Source organism: Schistocerca nitens, chromosome 3 (genome assembly GCF_023898315.1).
Source record: "Schistocerca nitens isolate TAMUIC-IGC-003100 chromosome 3, iqSchNite1.1, whole genome shotgun sequence".
Lineage (NCBI taxonomy): Eukaryota > Metazoa > Arthropoda > Insecta > Orthoptera > Acrididae > Schistocerca > Schistocerca nitens.
This window is the reverse complement of record NC_064616.1, coordinates 155,770,750-155,788,152: the sequence shown is the minus strand read 5'-3', so window position 1 is coordinate 155,788,152 and position 17,403 is coordinate 155,770,750. Positions and strand designations below refer to the sequence as shown.

Sequence of the window (17,403 nt, the reverse complement as noted above, 5' to 3'; positions counted from 1 at the left end):
TGGTTAGCCAGTGATTAAGTTCACGAAAAAAGTATGAGATCAAATGAAACACAAAAAGTTCATAATTTACATAGCAAAGCATGTCACTGAAGATATAGCGCGGATTTTCCTTCGCGATTAGAACGGTGTCGAAGAAGATAATTTCTCTTAAGTACGTTTAATACCTTACAGGAAATACATGTACTAAAAATTGAAAAATGAGTATTGTCCTATTTTTTAGAACTGAAGTATGAAATCAGTTAAGATAAGGCCAAAAGAGTGGAAATGTGGGGAGTATTGCAAACTTACATGCAGACAAAGGTATTTTAATAACCGAAATGAGATAGTTTAATGAGATACGAAAGCTAATTGAGGTATTATTGATCAATGGTGATTTAGATGTTTGTGCAGGTTTCTAATACATTATTACTCTTTTTGCGAAGTGGACATAAGGCAATAAACGCACGATAAAGTTGTTACGAAAAGACTCAAAGACTGAGTTCCTTTAAAACACCAAAGTAACCGTGTTAACTGAACTGTTTTCAACTTTTAATATCTAGCCCAGTTCGGAGCATTTCGATAAAAAATGATGTACACCTTTAACAGTATATTGACGAAATTTGTTTTCTCATAATTTGGAACGTCGTAGGGGAATATCCGCAAGGTTAATGGCTGCGTAAACAGTGCTATTATTTGAGACTAAGGTTACTTTTTACGTAAAGTCGTACTCATTTTATAAGGAAATGTAGAGGAAGGTGTAGGAGTGTGTTCTATCCTGCAGTTGGACTACTTCCAGCAAGTCAGAAGCCACGGCGATCGAAGGGCAGGTGCGCTAGACGTGCGCGATGGCGGCCTTGTGGACGAGAGGGCCGCGCTGCACGACGGCGTTGAAGCCGTTGACGGGGTCCGCCGAGTAGAGCACGGTGCGCACGTTGCCGTCGGGTTCGACCAGGCTGTAGCTGCCCTGCACCACGTCGCCGTTGCGGCTCTCCTGTTGCGACTTGGAGTCGCCGGTCAGCGTGTCCTGGATGTTGTAGGCGAAGCTGTACTGCGGCAGAGGGTCGAACTGGGTGTCCACGACGGCCGCCTTGGCCACGAGTGGAGCTGCGGGCAAGAGCCCTCCAGCCGCAGCCGCCACGCACGCCGCCAGAGCCAGCACTACCTGCACCTGCAACACGTCAACAAAGGGTGGAGTGGTGGGACTGGTCACAAGCCTCACTACCATCACAGCATATTTTAGTGAACGCATATTTTCGGAGAATAAAGCAACGCGGAAACCAACGGTCTCGAAAATAGCGAGGAATTCCAGAAATTACAAGCCATGTTCAAAACAGCTGCTTGCCTGAAGGCTTTCCCACGTCTCTGAGTAGTCATTCCAGTCAGGAAAAATCGCTAAGTCACACGCTGGCCGCATCAGTAAACTACAGTAAGGCGAGACAGAAAGGAAAAGACTCTCCAGTACGGAAAATAATCAGAGATAGGCTACGTTGCCATAAGAAATAACATTCCCCTTATTTACACGCTCACTGGACGTGGCCTCATGATCTAGTGCCGATATACTAATAATGATGAGTGTATACTTCGATTTTATATGTTAACGGCGTGAGAATTTGAGCCTGCCGTGGTGGCCGAGCGGTTCTAGGCGCTTAAGCCTGGAACCTTCCGACTGCTACGGTCGCAGGTTCGAATCCTGCCTCGGGCATGGATGTGTGTGATGTCCTTAGGTTAGTTAGGTTTAAGTAGTTCTATGTTCTAGGGGACTGATGACCTCAGATGTTAAATCCCAGCCGGCCGGTGTGGCCGAGCGGTTCTAGGCGCTTCAGTCTGGAACCGCGCGACCGCTACGGTCGCAGGTTCGAATCCTGCCTCGGGCATGGATGTGTGTGATGTCCTTAGGTTAGTTGGGTTTAAGTAGATCTAAGTTCTAGGGCACTGATGACCTCAGATGTTAAGTCCCATAGTGCTCAGAGCCATTTGAACCATTTTGAACCGTTAAATCCCATAGTGCTCAGAGCCATTTGAGAATTTGCCGCCATTATAATTCTTAGATCATTTGCATCTCACATGTGCTTATCAAATTTTTTGACGAATGCTTTTCAAAAACAGAACTTCTCTGACTGTCACTTTCTTGGAAGATAAGCTAAAGCGATGTTGTAAGTCTAAATTTAAACAGATTGTTATTTTATTATATTAAAAAAAGTTTATTGATATTTTTATTAGAAACTTAAGCATCTGTGGTGAAGATAGTAAGTTATATTTTGGGAACACTGTGACACTCCCCATACAGAAGTGAACCCAGATGTTAGAAGAAACTGGTGCACAAGCTTGCCAAAATAATGACGTAAATCAGTTCTAATTAACTGTCCATGAATGCTGAGTGCAGTGCGCCTTGGGAACACTATTGTTAGTATCCTTCGCTTCTCAACACGAGTGAAAACTAATTAAACCGAAAACTGCATTATTTAGCCCGTTTATTCCCATCTTGTCCCTCTATATTAGACTAGAACTGCGCAGTGGATAAACACTGCCTTGACAGACAAACTAATAACTGAGAGAGGTGGCGCACTGTTTAGAAGACAAAACTCGCGTTCAGGAAGACGTGTTTTCATATCGTTGTCCACCCATCATATTTTAGGTGATCCGCGATTTCCATAATTCAGTTCAGGTTCATATACGCTTTATACAGTGCAGTAACAAAAGTCATGGAATTCCACCTAATATCGTGTCGGACCTAATTTTGCCAGACGTAGTGCAGCAACTCGGCGTGGCGTGGACTCAACAAGTCGTTGGAAGTACTATGCAGAAATATTGAGCCATTTTGCTCAGGGATTTGTCTATGTTACATTTTACGACTGCTTCATGCAGCTTTGAGAAGATGGTAAGTGGTAAGTCACTATGGGACTAAACTACTGAGGTCATCGGTCCCTAGGCTTACACAGTACTTAATGTAACTTAAACTATCTTACGCTAAGGACAACACACACACACATACCCGAGGAAAGACTGGAACCTCCGACAGGGGGAGCCCGCGCGAGCCGTGGCAAGGCGCCAGACCGCACGGCTACCCCGCGCGGATTGAGATGATGTTTCGCATATTGTGTATGTCTAGCTACAGTTCATGTACTACACTTGCACGATAGTAGTTAGTGCTCGGTCTCATAGCTGACCGCCCGCAGCCGGTGGTCTCGCGGCTGCGTTCTCGCTTCCTGAGCACGGGGTCCCGGGTTCAATTCCCGTCGCAGTTAGGGATTTTTCACTTGCGTCGGGATAACTAAGTGTTTGTGCTGTCCTCATCGTTTCATCATAATTGATGACAGTGGCGAGATTTGACTGAGCAAAGTTTGGGAATTTGTACGGGCGCTGATAACCGCGCAATTGAGCTCCCCACAAACCAAACGTGATCATCATAGCTGACCAGACGTTAAGACCCATACTTTTTGAATTGATGAATACACTTTGACGTCTGCCTATAACACTAATGAAGTAATGCTGCATAATTAAGCTACCACGTGAATTCTGTTCATTAAATATATTCTTTTGTGACGCAATTTATTATTGCCAACGAAAAATAGATTCAATAATAAATTTGCTCTACGCTCACTTCGCCACGAGTCAGTCGCTTCAGCCGGCCGGGGTGGCCGAGCGGTTCTAGGCGCTTCAGTCTGGAACCGAGCGTCAGCTACGATCGCAGGTTCGAATCCTGCCTCGGGCATGGATGTGTGTGATGTCCTTAGGTTAGTTAGGTTTAAGTAGTTCTAAGTTCTAGGCGACTGATGACCTCAGCTGTTAAGTCCCATAGTGCTCAGAGCCATTTTCAGTCGCTTCGTATGCAAATCAGAGAATCAGGAATACGGTTGCTCTCGTGTTTTTGTTTATTTATTTATTTATTTATTTATTGTTCCGTGGGACCACATTTAGGAGAAGTCTCCATGGTCATGGAACGAGTCAATACATGAAATTATAACACGATTGTATAAACAGATAAAATGAAATATAAGAAACATATTCAGGCGACAAGTCGTTAGTTTAAATAAAGAAAATCAAGAATGTAACACTGGAATTTGCTTAATTTTTTAGCTCTTCCAGGAGCTCCTCGACAGAATAGAAGGAGTGAGCCATGAGGAAACTCTTCAGTTTGGACTTAAAAGTGTTTGGGCTACTGCTAAGATTTTTGAGTTCTTGTGGTAGCTTATTGAAAATGGATGCAGCAGCATACTGCACTCCTTTCTGCACAAGAGTCAAGGAAGTGCACTCCACATGCAGATTTGATTTCTGCCTAGTATTAACTGAGTGAAAGCTGCTAACTCTTGGGAATAAGCTAATATTGCTAACAACAAACGACATTAAAGAAAATACATACTGTGAGGGCAATGTCAAAATTCCCAGACTATTGAATAGGGGGCGACAAGAGGTTTTCGAACTTACACCATACATAGCTCGAACAGCCCGTTTTTGAGCCAAAAATACCCTTTTTGAATCAGAAGAATTACCCCAAAAAATAATACCATATGACATAAGCGTATGAAAATATGCGAAGTATACTAATTTTCGTGTTGAAATGTCACTTATTTCAGATACTGTTCTAATGGTAAACAAAGCGGCATTTAGTTTCTGAACAAGATCCTGAACATGGGCTTTCCACAACAGCTTACTATCTATCCGTACGCCTAGGAAGTTGAACTGTTCCGTCTCGCTTATAACATGCCCATTCTGTCTGATTAAAATGTCAGTTCTTGTTGAATTGTGAGTTAGAAACTGTAAAAACTGAGTCTTACTGTGATTTAGCATCAAATTATTTTCCACAAGCCACGAACTTATATCATGAACTACATTATTTGATAATGTTTCAATATTACACACAAGATCCTTCACTACCAAGGTGGTGTCATCAGCAAACAGAAATATTTTTGAATCACCTGTAATACTAGAAGGCATATCATTTATATAAACAAGAAACAGCAGTGGCCCCAGCACCGACCCCTGGGGAACGCCCCATTTAACAGTGCCCCATTGGGACTGAACATCATTACCACTCTCAATATTGCGGAGGATTACCTTCTGCTTTCTGTTCTTAAAGTAGGAGGCGAACCAATTGTAAGCTACTCCCCTTACTCCATAATGTTCCAACTTCTGCAGCAACTTCTTTGTTAAGTATCGGATATTAAGTCCTCAATTCGGCTAAGTCTTGATCAAAATATCGGTTTTCACAGCACTTTTTTAGCGATGTATAGAACTGATTCGACTTTTCACTATATGAAGACATTGCGAATCTTGAGCCGAGTATTTAATTAAGTGTAACTGAGTCGCCTAAATGCACTGTTAACACGATAGAAGGATCCGACCACACGGTAAGATGTTGAAGAACGTCTCCGAAAACTCTGAAGAAAGGAGCCTCACGTTTGAGGGCCATTCTCGACACTCTAGAATCCACTGGGTTGCGTGTCCACTGGCGGAAGGCGTCGAGGAAGAGGCCGGAGTGGCGACTCACCTTGATCGACATGACGAGAGGCCTGAGGGTCGCTGGCGGAGCTGAGGTGAGAGGGTTGAGCGCTTCTGGTGGTGTGCCGGCGGGCGGCGGCTCTTATAGCGGCCGCGCGCCGCTGGACATCGCGATTCCTGGCGAGTCGCCACCCCGGGCGTGGCCACGCCACTTTACGGACGTACACCAACTGTCCGGCGGGTTACGCAAAGCTGCGAAGCGCGCCGGAAGTCACGCGCCGCCCGCCACTTTCCACGATCGGCCGTGCGGCCCATACACAAGCGCTGCCTCGCCGGCACATCCGCGAGCTTAACAGCCGCCGCTGGCGAGAATGGACACGTACGAATGAAATCTCATAGCCATGTACGGTGTTCGCCTGTTCTTGCTGCTCGGAGCACAGTAACCGAGGATACGAACCACAGCCGACATCAGTTCTGAAGACGCTGCATACTCTGCAAGCCACTCCGCGGTGCGTGGTGGAGGGCTCTCTGTACTATTGTCAGTCATCCCATTTCCTGAGGGGAAAACGACTGTCTATATGCTTCTGTACAAACGCTGATTTCGCTTACCTTGTCTTTGCGGTACTTAGGGAGATGTATTTTTGTGACAGTGTAATTAGGCTACGCCACGTAGCGCTCTATATGAAAATCACTGACTGTGCTGTGTGCAGTTTGTGGCTGGGTGGCATTGTTGGATTAGTCGCCATTGTAGTGTTGGGCAGTTGGATGTTAACAGCGCGTAGCGTTGCGCAGTAGAGTTGGGCAACACGATTCTTTTTCCCGATTCGATTCCTACGATTCAATCTCACATTGCGAATCGATTCCTACGATTCTTTCACGATTCATTCTAGTCTGCGATGGCACGATTCTTACGGAATGCAAAAAGTTCTACATCTTACTCACAGATGGCAGGACATGTCTGAAATCGTCAATGGGGCTAGAATCGAACTGTGTCAGAAATAGTGTATTTATGAGTAAACATGCATATGACGTTACAAGTCTGATTCTCGATTTATACGTGTAATGCCTTAATTGACGAAAGGTCACGTTTGATTTGATTGTATCTATTGTTTTATTTCGGTATGCCAGGGAATAGGAATCGATTTGTGCGAAAGGTGGTGCAAAATTGCTTCCTTTGTTCACACGCATCCTCCACTTGACTGCCAACTGGCGGTCGTTATCACTCGGCACGACTCGGCATGATTCGGAAGTTGCCTTCGAAGCATAGCGTAGTGCGTACTAAGAATCGATGAACCGTTGGAACTTGGAATCGTCACGACTCGGAAACACGCAATCGTTCTTACGATTCTTTTGAACGACGATTCGTCCGTATCACGATTCGATTCTTACGATTCTTTATTTAGAGTCGTTCAAATGAACGACTCATTCACGAATCGCCACAACTCTATTGCGCAGTTGGAGGTGAGCCGCCAGCAGTGGTGGATGTGGGGAGTGAGATGGCGGAGTTTTGAGAGCGGATGATCTGGACGTGTGTCCGTCAGAGACAGTAAATTTGTAAGACTGGATGTCATGAACTGATATATATATATATATATATATATATATATATATATATATATATATATATATATAATGACTTTTGAACACTATTAAGGTAAATAGATTGTTTGTTCTTTATCAAAATCTTTCATTTGCTAGCTATGCCTATCAGTAGTTAGTGACTTCAGTAGTTAGAATCTTTTATTTAGCTGGCAGTATTGGCGCTCGCTGTATTGCAGTAGTTCGAGTAATGAAGATTTTTGTCAGGTAATTGATTCATGAAAGGTATAGGTTATTGTTAGTCAGGGCCATTCTTTTGTAGGGATTATTGAAAGTCAGATTGCGTTGCACTAAAAATATTGTGTGTCAGTTTAGTGATGATCAGAATAAGTAAAGAGAGAAACGTCTGAGTACGTTCAGTTTTGCTCAGCTGTTTGCAAATCAAATAACGTAAGGGGTTTATCAGCACAGTAATTCATTAAGTTTTCTAAGGGGACGTTTCAACAGTTAGATAATTCTGAAGTCTGTCGCATATGTCGGTTCTCCAAACTTCCTCAACGGCGTTTCACGAGAAGAACGTCTTGTTCCCTCCAAGGATTCCCATTTGAGTTCACGGAGTATTTCCGTAATACCCGCATTTTGATCGAACCTACCGGCACCAATCTAGTAGCACACCTCTTATACGGAGTGTTGTGTAACAAATGAACTACTTTCATGAAAAGTTAAATAAATCCCTGAACTGTTAGTTAAGCTGTGCTGTACTACATGAATATCTGTGCCCCAGAAATCACATTTGATACGCCAACTGACCACAAATGTGTAATGATATAGGCACAGACTCACACACACACATTAATGCAGGGGGAAATGAATTCTGTATAACTAGAAATTCAGACATCAAAAGGTAGGTAATCCGTTCATCGAGAACCCATTTGTAAGTTCTATAACGTGTATGCTTCCCTCGTATATATAATCACTGATTTTAGACTTAAGAAAAAATTGATTCCAACACATCATTAATCATTCAGATCAAGATGTGATTTAAGAACAAAATCTACACATACTATTGGAAATAGGGAGTCGCTCGCTATCATGTGTTCCACAGAACATCTCACTAACATACAAGAACAGTGTACATTGTACTCAGAAATCATCAGTTTTTCAGAAAAGCGTCCAACGTCTTACCTTTATGCGCCAGCAGTAACCTTAATCTATGCAAAGACTGAGGTATTTATTTCAGTGGTAGTATATGAAGGGCTTATTTCAATAGTGGTACAAGTCCATTACCTCCACTTCTCTGTCTATAATGCTTCTGAAACTAACGAGCCAAACACACAGAAAGAAAGTTTCATCTTTAGCAAGAAGCCATATGCTTGAATATTTCTGGTATCTCAACTGCAGATTTGTCAGCGCTCATTTAACTTTAGAACTCTGTATCTCAATATGAACAAAAGTGGACTTGTACCACTATTGAAATAAGCCCTTCATATGTTCTCAAAACAGTGCGGATGATTCACAAACCGCACATAGGTTCTTATTGTAGCTAACACAGAATAAGTTCCTCGAGAACGGTTACGAAATTACATATTCTCAATACGCGACTTCTAGCAAAACAATAAATTATTTATAATGATAAGGTCTAATCTACAACAGAATGTATTGGAAAGATATTACTCGACCCTATTATCAACTTCCAATTCTCGGAAAGTGAGAAACATATGAACCTTCGTTTCAGCACGGGAAGGATACCATTGCAAGTTGTGTTTGCGAAATGATCTCAAAATAGCTGTAGAAATATTTAAAATGCACCACAGAAATAATCTACACAATGCTTATTAGATACTAAAGAAAGTAATTGTAAAGATGTCAAGCATAATCTTCATCGTTGCAGAAACTCCGAACTAGCTCACATCGACAGCAGGAAAAGCAAGAAGTAGAAAAGGTCAGACTGCCCTCCAAATAGAAAAGCAGGAACAGAATGGCCAAAACTCATTCGAAACTATATCGCTTTCTGATTCCATACCTGCGAACGTTTCCCGTTGGCTGATGGCCCGAACCAGGGTTCCAAAGATACGAAATGTATCAGTGAAAACACAAAGAGATAGCTCAAAGAACTTGTTTCGACTAATCGAAGCTGCCCTTAGTATAAACAAGCAAAACATCGTAAATATAAGCTCACAATTTAAAAAAATCAAAAATATTGTGGGAATAAGTGCAAATGAACAGGCAACTGTCAACCTCAGAACTGTTTCGATATCTTTCTTTAAGCTATATCCTGCTTTTCTATTTGGAAGGCAGTCTGACCTTTTCTAGTTCTTGCTTTTCCTGCTGTCGATGTGAGCTAGTTCGGAGTTTCTGCAACGATGAAGATATCCCAAGCACTGGAGAAATACTCAAGATTGGATTGCACAAGCGTTCTTACGCTGCCCCCTTTGTAGAGGAACTAAACTTTCCCAGAATTATGCCGATAAACTAAGGTCGATCGTTTGTCTTCCCTGCGACTGACCACACAGGATAGTTCAATTCAGTGTCACTTTCCAATGTTACGCTTCGACATTTAATCGACGTGGCTGTGTGAAGCAGCACACTAATAATGCCGTGTTTGAATACTCAAGGGATGTTTTTCCTACTCATCTGCATTAACTTACATTTTCCAACATTTTTAGAGCAAGTTGTCAACACTTAGACAAAATAGAAATTTTATCCAAATCATTCTGTACCTTCCAACAGTCATTCCCGTAAACCACGGCGCCATCAGCAAACACTCGCAGATTGCTGCTCACACTATCCGTCAGATCATTTATGTATATAGAGAGCAAGAGCGATCATATCACACTTCCATGGGACACTTCTGACGATACATTTGTCTCCGATGAGCCGTACAAGACAACACACTGGGTTCTAGTTGTTAACTAAGACACTAATCACTCGAGAATAAATCTAGAAAATTGGGATCTCATGCAAAAGACGAAACACAGGAAGTCTACATGGTGAGCTCAGTTTAATCGTCAGTTTACAGCTGCCCTCACTCCTACACTCAACGCTGAGCTCTAGTTGGTGGCAGGAACATGGTAATGCATTATTTACAAGGTCCTAGTGAAGCTGCTTAGTCGATGATAGTGAAATGTCAAACGAGTAACTGTATCCTTTAGCCAATTGTGACGAATGTTTGTACAGTGTAGTGTTGTGGTTGTCTTTTAATGTGTATAGAACTAAAAAGAAGAAAAGAAGGTTATATTTTAAGGGGCTCAAAATCATGAAAAGTTCAATTTTTACTTTTTTGCGTTTTCTGAATCTGCAGACTATTACCTTTTAATAGATATATAATTTATTCAATTCCGAAGACTACAACTATTTTTAAATTTTTTTTGAAATGTGTTCTACATGGGCGTGACCCACTGTGGCGCTGTTAAACTGCTGTCAAATGGTGTTATTATTAACGTCCGTGTTCATCAGGTACATTTTAGTGATGTGAGATAAAGTATGTGTTGTGGCTAACCTGTGATGGTTCAATATATATCGTTGGTGTGATTGTCGATTGTTTCATGTTTATTTACTCTGTCGTTATCTCGAAAATATTCGTAATTAATTCTGTTTCTTGGTCTCTGTTTTGTTGAAGTATAATAATGAGTAAAAGTAAAGTTATTAGAAATCCTCTGAAGGCTTTTAAGAAAAGGAGAAATGTTGGAAAGCCAAAGGTATGTGTTATTACTGTAAACAATAAAGACGATGAAAATCCCCAACATAGCTTGTGTCCCAAAGAAGAAGACAGTTGGTGTAAATATAACAAAGGATTGCTAACTGGTGAAGTGTATACTCATAAGCATAGTCTGCCTCATGCAATAATGGAGGTGATAAAACCTGTTTTCAGAGACTTAGCAGCACCTGAACTGTTGAAAAAGTGTATTCACGGAAAAACTCAAAACCCCAATGAAAGTGTAAATAGTGTTATATGGTCGAGAATCCCCAAGACTGTATTTGTTGCAATAGAAATACTTCACTTTGGTGTGTATGATGCTGTTGCGACTTTCAATGATGGCAACATTGTAGGGTGCAAGGTATTTAGAAATATGGGAATGAAGATAGGTTCTAACATGGTACGAGCGATGCTTGCTTTAGACAAGGAACGCCTTCGGGCTGCAGACAGGGCTGTAAAGAGTCTAGAAATACAAGCAAGAGTAAACAGGAGGAGGAACAAGAGGAAGCTGGAGGAGGAGTTTGCAGAGGATGAAGATAATCCATCCTATGGACCTGGAATGCACTAAAAAGTTAATCCAATCTTTGTCGCTCGATTCCCAAAACTTTTATTTTCTCATACTAATTACATGTTTTCTAAGGATCTTGCAAACATATTTGTTTCAAACTTTCAGTAAATGTTACACAGTACCTTCTGCATAATTTAACACAGCCTTTTTCCAAAAAACTGTATATTTTTGAATATATAAATAAAAAATTGCAAAAAAATGTTGTGAATTTTCATTACAATTGAAAAAAAATCATCTTTAATAACTGAACTAAAATTTTGTAAAATCCCTGTGTAAAGTTGTAGCCCATATTCCAATAAATAATCTGTAAAAAGTTCAACTTCCTACCTCAAATACTTTGTGAGGAAAGATGTAATTTATAAGCGTTATTTTAACATTGCAAGTATAGGGCGTTCCGGAGCCCCTTAACATCCCGTCGATGACGTAGTCATAGAAGAAGAGCCACAATCTCATTGTGGAGGTGTGGAGAAGGTTCTCAGGCATGTATCATTTCCAAAAGAACTATCCTAGTAGTTATCGTCTTCAACAATTTATGAAAACCGCAGTCCTCAAGACCGCAAGTCCAGTGTCTTACCTGTGCGCCATATCACTCATTTCTACAATTAAATGAAGGGAGAGTGTGAAACCATGTCCTAGTATGCAGCGCCACGGTGACCGAGATTCTTAATGTCCCTTACAAACAGAGGACCATTATTATACCCTCACTCAATAAGACACTGCGGAGAGGTTTCGGGGCAAACACTGCACATTGGTGCAGGCTACCGCACAAAGTGGAGACCTCACGCCCCACGTGTTGAGCAATTCGGCGGTACGTCCACCCGGCCTCCCGCATGCCCACTATACGCCCTCGCTCAAAGTCCGTCAACTGCACATACGGTTCACGTCCACGCTGTCGCGGCATGCTACCAGTGTTAAAGACTGCGATGGAGCTCCGTATGCCACGGCAAACTGGCTGACACTGACGGCGGCGGTGCACAAATGCTGCGCAGCTAGCGCCATTCGACGGCCAACACCGCGGTTCCTGGTGTGTCCGCTGTGCCGTGCGTGTGATCATAGCTTGTACAGCCCTCTCGAAGTGTCCGGAGCAAGTATGGTGGGTCTGACACACCGGTGTCAATGTGTTCTTTTTTCCATTTCCAGGAGTGTAGAAAGAACTGCTATAGTATAGTACAGAAGGTAACTGTAAATAACACGGAATGAGACGACCAGAAATAGTACCAAAGACAATAATCACTCTGAAGTCACTGCGATTTATGTATGATGATCTCCTGGACATTGCAAAAGGTGAAACATGGTTCTCAATAGTGTGTGTGATCGCCACAGACAGCAGTACATGCTGTGGAACGTGCTCCCATGCTGACCACGATGTTCGTAAGGATTTCTTGTGGTACGGCCTTCCACCCCCCCATCAGCCCAGATGAGAACTGGTGGATGGTCGTTGGTGTATGTTAAGGTGCTGCAAGACGCCTCCACAACGCATCCCACACTTGCACACTGTGATCAATAAAAATTAAGTCTGTGTCGAATGCACCCCTGAAAAGACGCAAATGTGGAAGGAGTATAGTGTCACAATTACGTTGACAGGTGAGTGTACCGTGTTCAAGGATTTGGAGGTCAGTTCACCCATGCAACATTATGGCTCCCCACATCATTACACCTAGACTACCAACAGATCAGTTTCAGCAATGATACTGCGTGCACGATGTGTTTGCATTTCTCGTTATATGACGTTGCCGTCGATGTGCAGGTGTCAACGGAACACAACGTACCGTTCGTTGGGCGCTGCAGACGTCACCACCCAACCACACTCTACTGAATCTCAAACTTTATCCATGTATTACACTGGTTTCATTTATCTGTGTATTACCGACCTATTCTATACATGGACGCTCCTTTCCTATACAGATAGCACAACCCCGGTTTTTGGACGCATCATGAACTTCACTACGGTGGTTATTCGCCACTCCTATCTCCATTTTCCACTTTTATCTTCCGTGCATAGCCTATAGACACATATTTCCTTACAGGAAGCTGTCAACAATTATTACCAAATATTTTAGCTTCCATTAGCAATGTTGTGTCTAGACAAGACAGCCTAGACACAATGAGAGGGAGCCGAAAGGCACGCGCTTAAACTCACGCAGGCTGGCGTGAGGTCTGAAACAGGATACGTAATGAATGCTATAAAGAAAAGTACGTAGCTTCTGGAATACTTAACTTTAATCCACATTTGTAGAACATCGCTCTTGATGATACGTTAATAGAATCTCAATATCAATTGAATACGGCGCCTTACTAGGTCGTAGCAAATGTAGCTGAAGGCTATGCTAACTATCGTCTCGGCAAATGAGAGCGTATTTGTCAGTGAACCATTGCCATGAACGTCGGCTGTACAACTGGGGCGAGTGCCAGGACGTCTCTCTAGACCTGCCGTGTGGTGGCGCTCGGTCTGCTATCACTGACAGTGGCGACACGCGGGTCCGACGTATACTACCGGACCGCGGCCGATTTAAAAGCTACTACCTAGCAAGTGTGGTGTCTGGCGGTGACACCACAAGCAACAAAACCGATTAAAGCTTTTTACTGACGAAGCAGAAGTGGAAAATACGCTAACTTCGTAGAATTTCGTTTGCTAAATGGCAAAGACAACAGGCATCCAGACCAAATTGATTTCCAAGCATTACATTAGGGAACTGGAGTGGGTTACATAGCTGAGTTAGTACTGGGATTCAGTAAGAGTTATCTTCTTGGAAGTACAATTGTTATACTAGCTACTTTGTAGCACACTTGATTCTTGTCATGGAAAGGAGTAGTGTAATTGGGATGAAGACTAAAGGAGCAGCAGAGATCGTTATGATTAACGCAAAGTCAAGTTGTGTGCATATTTTTTAATAGGACACAAAATCTATTCTGAGCTCGGACTATTTCATAGCACGTACCACAGCATTTCAGTTTTAAAATACAATTACGCAATTACAAGTTTGCAACTACTAGTAATGGTAAATAACGTATACTAATAATGATGTCACGAAATAACTCCGATCACTTCCGATTATGAATTTACAATTTATAGTCTTATAAGTTAACGATTCGGCTGCAGAAAATTAATTTCTTTCAATCAGTGTTAGAAATCACCACTCTAATTCATAATACATGCACTACAAATCAGTGAGTAAAAGGAAGGTCTTTGTTTCCTGTCTTGTAATTCATTACTGAAATAATTCATCATTCTGGTTCTCTGTTTGCAGGAAAATCATCATCATCGTTGTCATCAGCAGCAACCTCTCGCCATCCACTGTTGGATAAACGCCACCTCTATTCGTTTCTATGGATTCCGTTGCACGCTCCTGCGTGTCTTCTAACATCATCTACACAACTTCCAATATATCGTCCTCTAGGCCTTCTTTCGTCTCTTCGGATCAAGCAGGAAACTTTCTCGGCCCACATGCCATCCATTCGCGTGGCTACATTTCCCTCCCATTTCCATTACATTTTCAATTCAGTCATTGTATTATTACATGGATTGTTCAATAAATAATGCCACAGTTTTTTTCTCGGAACCTATTGACTCTTAAATGATAGACTTTGTGGTCAAAATCAGTCTACACAACTTCTACATGGTCTCCCGAGCCAGCAATGTGTAAGAGCATTTGTCTCTTGTTGGGAAAGTTTCTTGTCCTGTGCTCGTAGCTATATTTTCACTCACGAATTACGCTTCGATCATGTTCAAAGTGTGTCCCGCATACAGTATCCTTAAGTGGCCCGAACAGATGGATGTCCGTGGACGCTATGTCTAGCCTGAAGCAATGATGTCCAACCAAATTTGATGCTGTGTTCCCAGCTTCGGAGACTTATGTGTGCGGGTGCGTTGTCGTGTGTGGAGGAAGATTTCTTTTGGATTTTTGCCACACCGAATAGGTTGAAAACGGTTCTTGATATGGTTCAGAGTATGCACATATGCGTCTGAATTAATGTTTGACCTTGTGGGCGATACATCCATGAGAATGACAGCATCTCTATCCCAAAAGGCCGTCATCATGACTTTGCTAGCATAGAGAGCAGATTTGAATTTCTTCTTTTAAGGTGGTTGCGGGTGGTTGCCCTCCAGTGACTGCCTTTTTATTTCCGGCTCAAATTGGTGCAACCATGTTTCGACACCTATAACGTTCTGTCACAGAAAGGCCTGTCCATTGGCCTCAAACTGCTCTAAATAGCTCAAATGAAGTGGCTTTTCATTGACTCTTGTGGTCAGCTGTGAGTATTCGTGGAGCCCATCTTGAGCACATCTTTGAATATCAGAGTCTCAATCTTTGCTTGCGCATTTACAACGCTCACCGATAGTTGTAGAGCCGATTGCCGAGTTTTGATGTGATGATCTGTACATGCGCACGAGTCACCATGTGGCTGTGACAGGAGGTACAGAACATGGCTCAGGTTCTGCATTTCCTAACGCTCACCCATCCTCCAACAGCTCTCCCATCACTTGCAACATTACTATACACTACACACAAATATTTACGGATTTTCGCCACCAATTTCTTGATCCGCAACCAAAAATTCAGTTACAGTACTTTGGTTATATCGAGTGCCTTGCACAGACGCCATTTGAATGGTTCGCTACTGTTTTACCATTCGTCGGAATTGTTGGAAACTTATCACACATGTAGAAGCATCATCAAATCTGAAGCAATTGAAAGGACGTTTTCCTATATATGTATTGACGGCTGTAATAAAAATGTTTGGGGCATTATTATTAAACGACCCTCGCACGACTTCCATCTCATTCTGTTCCGTAACATGTAAACTATCCTTTCGTGACACAACGGACTCTTGGACTTGAAATCCCTGTTTAATGTGCCGAAATCAGTCAAGACCATTTGTTCTCTTCAGTGAGTCCACTCAGCAGTTTCCTTTGTTGTTCTAAATACAAAAACTCACCAACTCGTTCTTTGACTTCACTGCTAATTTTTACTATTTTACGTTCGATTAGTGTATTATGAACTATTTTAGCCCAATTTTAATTGATTTTAAGCCATTCTGTCAAATTTTCTATATTAAATTCTTCCACTCGTTGCTGCTGTTCTTGACTAGAAGCAAATAGTTCAGTGTCATCAGCAAACTGAGGGAGGCTTATGTTCCATTTATACAAATTCCTTCTCCGTTGTTCAAATTTATGTATCAGAATACTTCCTTTAAGAATGCAGAGAATAGTTCTAGTGATATGGAATCTTCTTGACTCACTCCTGAATGTCCCCCTGTCCTTGCGAAGACTAATGGCAGCTACAGCACTGACGTAGATGCAGCATTCTAATAGAGTTCGAATTACTGTCTTGTTTCTCAAAGACTGTTACACACTTTTGATTGAAACTGAGTTAAAAGCTTTTTCAGAATCTCTTAATCTCGGACAAAGTGGTATTTATCAGTCACTGAATAGTTCTACTATTTCACTCACGATTATTAAAAGCTGATTCATTTGCCAGGTCAAACTTTTATGATTTTCTATGTGGTTGTTACATTACGGAGAGAGGTTTATAGATATATGCTTTTTGAAGTCTGATCCAGCTCCTTTCTCGTGAAATAGAACAACTACAGCGTTGTTCCAGTTTCTGGAACTGTTTTACTTCACAGACATTACGGAACCCAACTTCGCCACTTCCTTCTGTATTGTTCTGCCTTCAGTATCAGTCATTTACACTGGAACTCCCGGCGGATTTTATTTCTGCTCACCTTGAGTGCTGTATGCAACTCATGTGGTATATTTTCCGGAATGACATTATTCTCTTTATCAACAACGTGTTTTTCTAATTCAGCACTTGAACAAGGCAGTCATATAAAGAAGTAATCGAAGAATTGTACACTTTTCTCTCTTTGTCTATTGCCATCTTAACTGATGAAATATGGTGTCTGCTCATTATAACTTTCCCTTCAGTTTTCTTCATACTTATATCGCTCTCATTATTTATCTTGTCAAATAATCATTGCATTTTCTGAAATTCTATCGAAGACATTAGCAAATAGTTTTATTCAGTTCAGAATATCCAGGCATGTCGTAGTTGTCGTTCATTTGAAACTCCGATTTCTCGTTTATGGCCCCCAGGGTCTCAGCATTCATTTGCTGGGTGAGGGCTTGGCGACCCCGGGGTTCCTGAGCTGGTGACTGGTAAGCGCCGCCAGTCCCCTG

At 42.0% G+C, this 17,403-nt stretch overlaps 1 protein-coding gene across 1 annotated transcript; it reads right to left on the bottom strand.

Annotated features, from left to right (window-relative positions):
* Positions 1-436: 436 nt before the first annotated feature.
* On the bottom strand, positions 437-5,570 carry LOC126249534 (larval cuticle protein A3A-like). Its single transcript, XM_049951197.1, has 2 exons — positions 5,468-5,570; positions 437-1,147 (listed from the first exon to the last, which is right to left on the bottom strand). Exons 1-2 carry the CDS (start codon positions 5,477-5,479, stop codon positions 812-814), a joined length of 348 nt encoding a protein of 115 aa, XP_049807154.1. The 5' UTR covers positions 5,480-5,570; the 3' UTR covers positions 437-811.
* Positions 5,571-17,403: the final 11,833 nt, after the last annotated feature.